We start from the raw sequence: 3,663 nt of genomic DNA, 5'->3' as shown, positions 1-3,663 counted from the left end.
TGCTCAGGGGGCGCAGGCGGTGGAGGAGGCCGTGGACAGCGCTCTGGAGACCGGTCCGGAGAGATGTCTTCCGGGCCTGCGGCGTAGCCCTCAGATATTAGCCACGACCTGCGGAGGAGAGAAAGAGGAGACTGAACTCAGAGCCAAGGGGAGGGAGCAGGTCCAAAAGGAGGTGACAGAAGCCCGGAAGAGGAGGTGGCCAGAGAGGAGATAGGGGAGGAAGCGAGGGAAAACCCCAAATCATTCAGCAATGATGGCTGCCTGTCTGTGCCAAGCCCCGTTTTAGGTGTGGAGTTTGAGAAGCGCTGCATACAGATGAAAGGAAGAGAAAAGAGCCGAGGGAGGGAAAAGTTGACACTGAAAACCAGGGGTGATGGTAGCCCCCACTGAGAAGGTGAGACCTGATCAAGGAGTCCAGGAGGAAGAGCGCTCGAGGCCGACAGAACCGCAGCCAAAGAGGCCCCGAGAGTCCTGCCGGTCACGAGGAGGAACCAGCCAGGAGGCCAGTGTGCAAGAGTGGAGTGGACACAGGGGGAGGCATAGGGGATGAAGTCAGAGAGTTCACAAGACAGCTGACAGCTGCACAGTACCCTCACTTATCCTTCACAACTGCATGGGGAAGGCATGCCTACTATCCTCCATTTTTCATGCAAAGAAGTTAACTTTCCCGTGATAACTGGTGGCACCAACATAAGAACGTGGGCTCCAGAGCACCCCATCACAACCAGAGCGCCTTCCACCTTCCAGGGGACCTCTCTGGACCCCAGAGTTCAGAGGTCCTGGGGTGGAGCCAAGGTCAAGGGGGGCGCAGGAGCAAGAAGGTGCATTTAATGGGCACTAGAAAGTGGTCATCTCTGGGGAAAACAAGGGATCAGGAGTGAATAAAAGTCTTACTGAGACAGAGGGGGTGAGGGTGGTGAGAGAGCCAGAGCAGACACAAACCCCATCCCAAAGCTCAGGGAGGGGCTCACCTGAGGCTTCGGAAGCTTCCGGCTTCTACCCGCTCAGGGGTCCGCTCCTCAGGAAAGTCCCAGGAAGCAGCTTCTTTTCCCTCTTCTTCCTCATCACCAAGCTCGCCACACAGCTGCCCGGCCAAGAGAGGTACAAGCCCCAGAGCCTGCAGCCGGCCCAGGGCCCCTGTATCATAGAGGAAGCCCACAAGGGCAGCCACGACACGAGGGTGCCAGGCGCTGGCATGAGGATCCCGCAAGAGTCCCATCAGCAGCTCCAAACCACCAGCATCCCGCAGCCGGGCTCGGTTGATGGCCTCCCGGCAAAGTAGGCACACAGCCCGCACCAGGGGCTGCTGGGAGGCTGGGCCAGCCCCACTGGGACCTCGGCGTTGCTGGAGCTCACCCAGCAGCACCTCCACACCACCAGCATTGCCCAGGGCAGGCCGTACCAGGTCCTGGGCACACAGGTTGGCAAGGATCAGGATAGCTGACTCGCGGACTGTCCTTTTGGGATGGGAGGCTAGACTGACCAGTGGGCCTAGTCCTCCACCCAGACTTAGCTGCTCAGCACAGGCACGGGAGCAGCCTCGACTCAGCTCTAGGAGGGCACGGACTAGGGCCAAGGTCAGCGCAGGGTCTGGGGCAGCAGCCAGAAGCTCAGCCAGTGGGCGCACTGCTCCCTGCTGTGCCAGGGCCAGGCGGTGCTGGGGGGAGTCCGCCAGGTTGCGGAGGGCGCGAATCACGCTCTGCAAGCAAGGTGAGTCCTGGTAGGCCGTCAGGCTCTCAATGAGGAGGGGAACAGCACCTGGAGAGGGAAGAGGAGGACAGGGAATGAGCAAAGACAGAAACCCAAGCCCCTGTCCCACCCCAAGCTAACGCCACCCTCACAGCCTTCTCACCAGCAGAATGAATGTCCGCACAGCTCTCAGCTTCCATGGCTAAGTTGCCCAGAGCACGGGCTGCTCGGTTCTGGATGCTGTCTGTCTTCACACACTGAAGAATAGTCACTGCAAGAGAATTTGTCCTCTTGCGGGTTCTATCCCTTCTTGTCTCTCTCATTAACTGCCTCAAGAATGTGATCTGAGAGGGTCAGGAAAGACCTCCAGGAGAAACTAACATGGGGTTTAGAAGGTTAAATAGGTAGGGATTTAGTAGGATAATGGATGGGGCTGTAACAGGGTATTTCAGGTTTGAAACCAGCCTTTGCAAGGGTCCGGAGGGGAGACCCAGTGTCTGCCATGACCTCATGAAAGGCTTGAATGCCAGGCCAAAGAATCAGGGTTTGAATGTGAGGGCACTGGGAGCCACATCAGGCTTTAAGAACGGGAATGGTGTGATAGAATCTGGCAGCCAGGAGAGAGAATGGATCATAGGAGGGAGGGGGGAGAATAAGGCAGGGGAAGCATCAAGGAAGTTGGTGCAATAGTCCAGGTGAGAAAGGACAGCGGCTTAAACCAAATCAGTTACCAGCACAGCCCAGGACATGGGCACAGGGCTCTGGGCACACGATGGAAGAGGGAGAGAAGTGGATGGATTCAGCAGATATTTAAAAGGCAGAATAGTGACTGAATGATGGGGGTTATATACTAATAATAACATATTTAATTTATTGAAGACTAATTAATGTGCCAGACCTCCTGTCAAACATATTTTGGTCCAGATGCATTTTATGCACATTTAAAATATATTGATGTTTCATTACCCCAAAATTTTAAGACTTTGTCAAAATTGGCATAATATTGCCTGGCCGGTGTTAATCAATGGTTGTTCAATTTCCTGTCACGGCACATGCCCGGGGTTGCGGGCTCAAGCCCCAGTAGGGGGCATGTAGGAGGCAACTGATCGATGATTCTCTCTCATCATTGATATTTCTATCTCTCTTGAAATCAATAAAACACTTTTTTAACCCGTAAAATTTCATACAGGCTACTAAGTAAACTGTATTTACAACGTTGCCACTAGGGGGCGCCAACTTAGCTGGGAAACAGAAAAGCTTGCTGTCTTGTTAGGATTTGTTAACTGCCTGTTGTTAGCTCGAAGCACCCAATTCATGTTTAGAGTATCTGTGTTCTATATCTGTTTCATTTTCTCCCATCTCCAGTTATGCGAGGTAGCTATTACTATCCCATTGTGCAACAAGGAATCCTAGCCTCTAGGGGTCTGGCTGACTGCAGAGCCCACTTTCCTGACCACTGCATCTTCTGAGCTCTACCTCATCAAATGACAGCCCTGCACAGGGCCGGACGTTCAGGAGACACTATCTGCCATGAATCTCATAAATGCAGGGTAAAAATCATCTAAAAGTCACCAAATAATCCCTTTAGCCTCACCAGCCCAGATGCGAGGGAGACATGGCTGTAATTATTGATCTGAGAGGGCTCGAGTATAATCTGTAACCTAACGAGGCGTGAAAGCTTGAGCAGTGTGGGCATCGCGCTGTCATGACGCACGTTCTTCCAGGATACAACACAAAGAACTCCAGACGCCGCCAAAGGCCGGACAAGCAGGGGGAGTGCCTGGAAGCCTTCTAGGACGTGGGGGCGGAGCACTTACCCAAAGACAGAATGCCTCCGAGTCTGCGCACTTCAGTCCGGCACGCCCCTTCCGTACAGCAGTCGGCTAGGATGCTAAGCGCCAAGTCCAGGGTCTTGCGCAGGCGCGCAGGCGGCGAGGACGTCGACAAGGACGCAGAGGAGGGGGCGGGGCCAGG

The 3,663-nt window shown here is 54.4% G+C and overlaps 1 protein-coding gene across 1 annotated transcript in view; it reads right to left on the bottom strand.

Annotated features, from left to right (window-relative positions):
• Positions 1-3,663, bottom strand: part of ARMC5 (armadillo repeat containing 5) — a 6,676-nt gene that overhangs the window by 2,340 nt on the left and 673 nt on the right. Inside the window, exons 2-5 of the mRNA XM_005882110.2 lie at positions 3,507-3,658; positions 1,853-1,960; positions 972-1,758; positions 4-108 (exon numbers count right to left, since the gene is read on the bottom strand). Coding sequence (XP_005882172.1) covers positions 4-108; positions 972-1,758; positions 1,853-1,960; positions 3,507-3,658 — 1,152 coding nt within the window. The remainder of the gene's footprint in view (positions 1-3; positions 109-971; positions 1,759-1,852; positions 1,961-3,506; positions 3,659-3,663) is intronic.

The sequence above is a fragment of the Myotis brandtii genome, unplaced genomic scaffold (assembly GCF_000412655.1).
Source record: "Myotis brandtii unplaced genomic scaffold, ASM41265v1 scaffold698, whole genome shotgun sequence".
Classification (NCBI taxonomy): Eukaryota; Metazoa; Chordata; class Mammalia; order Chiroptera; family Vespertilionidae; genus Myotis; species Myotis brandtii.
This window is presented reverse-complemented; position numbering and strand designations above follow the sequence as displayed.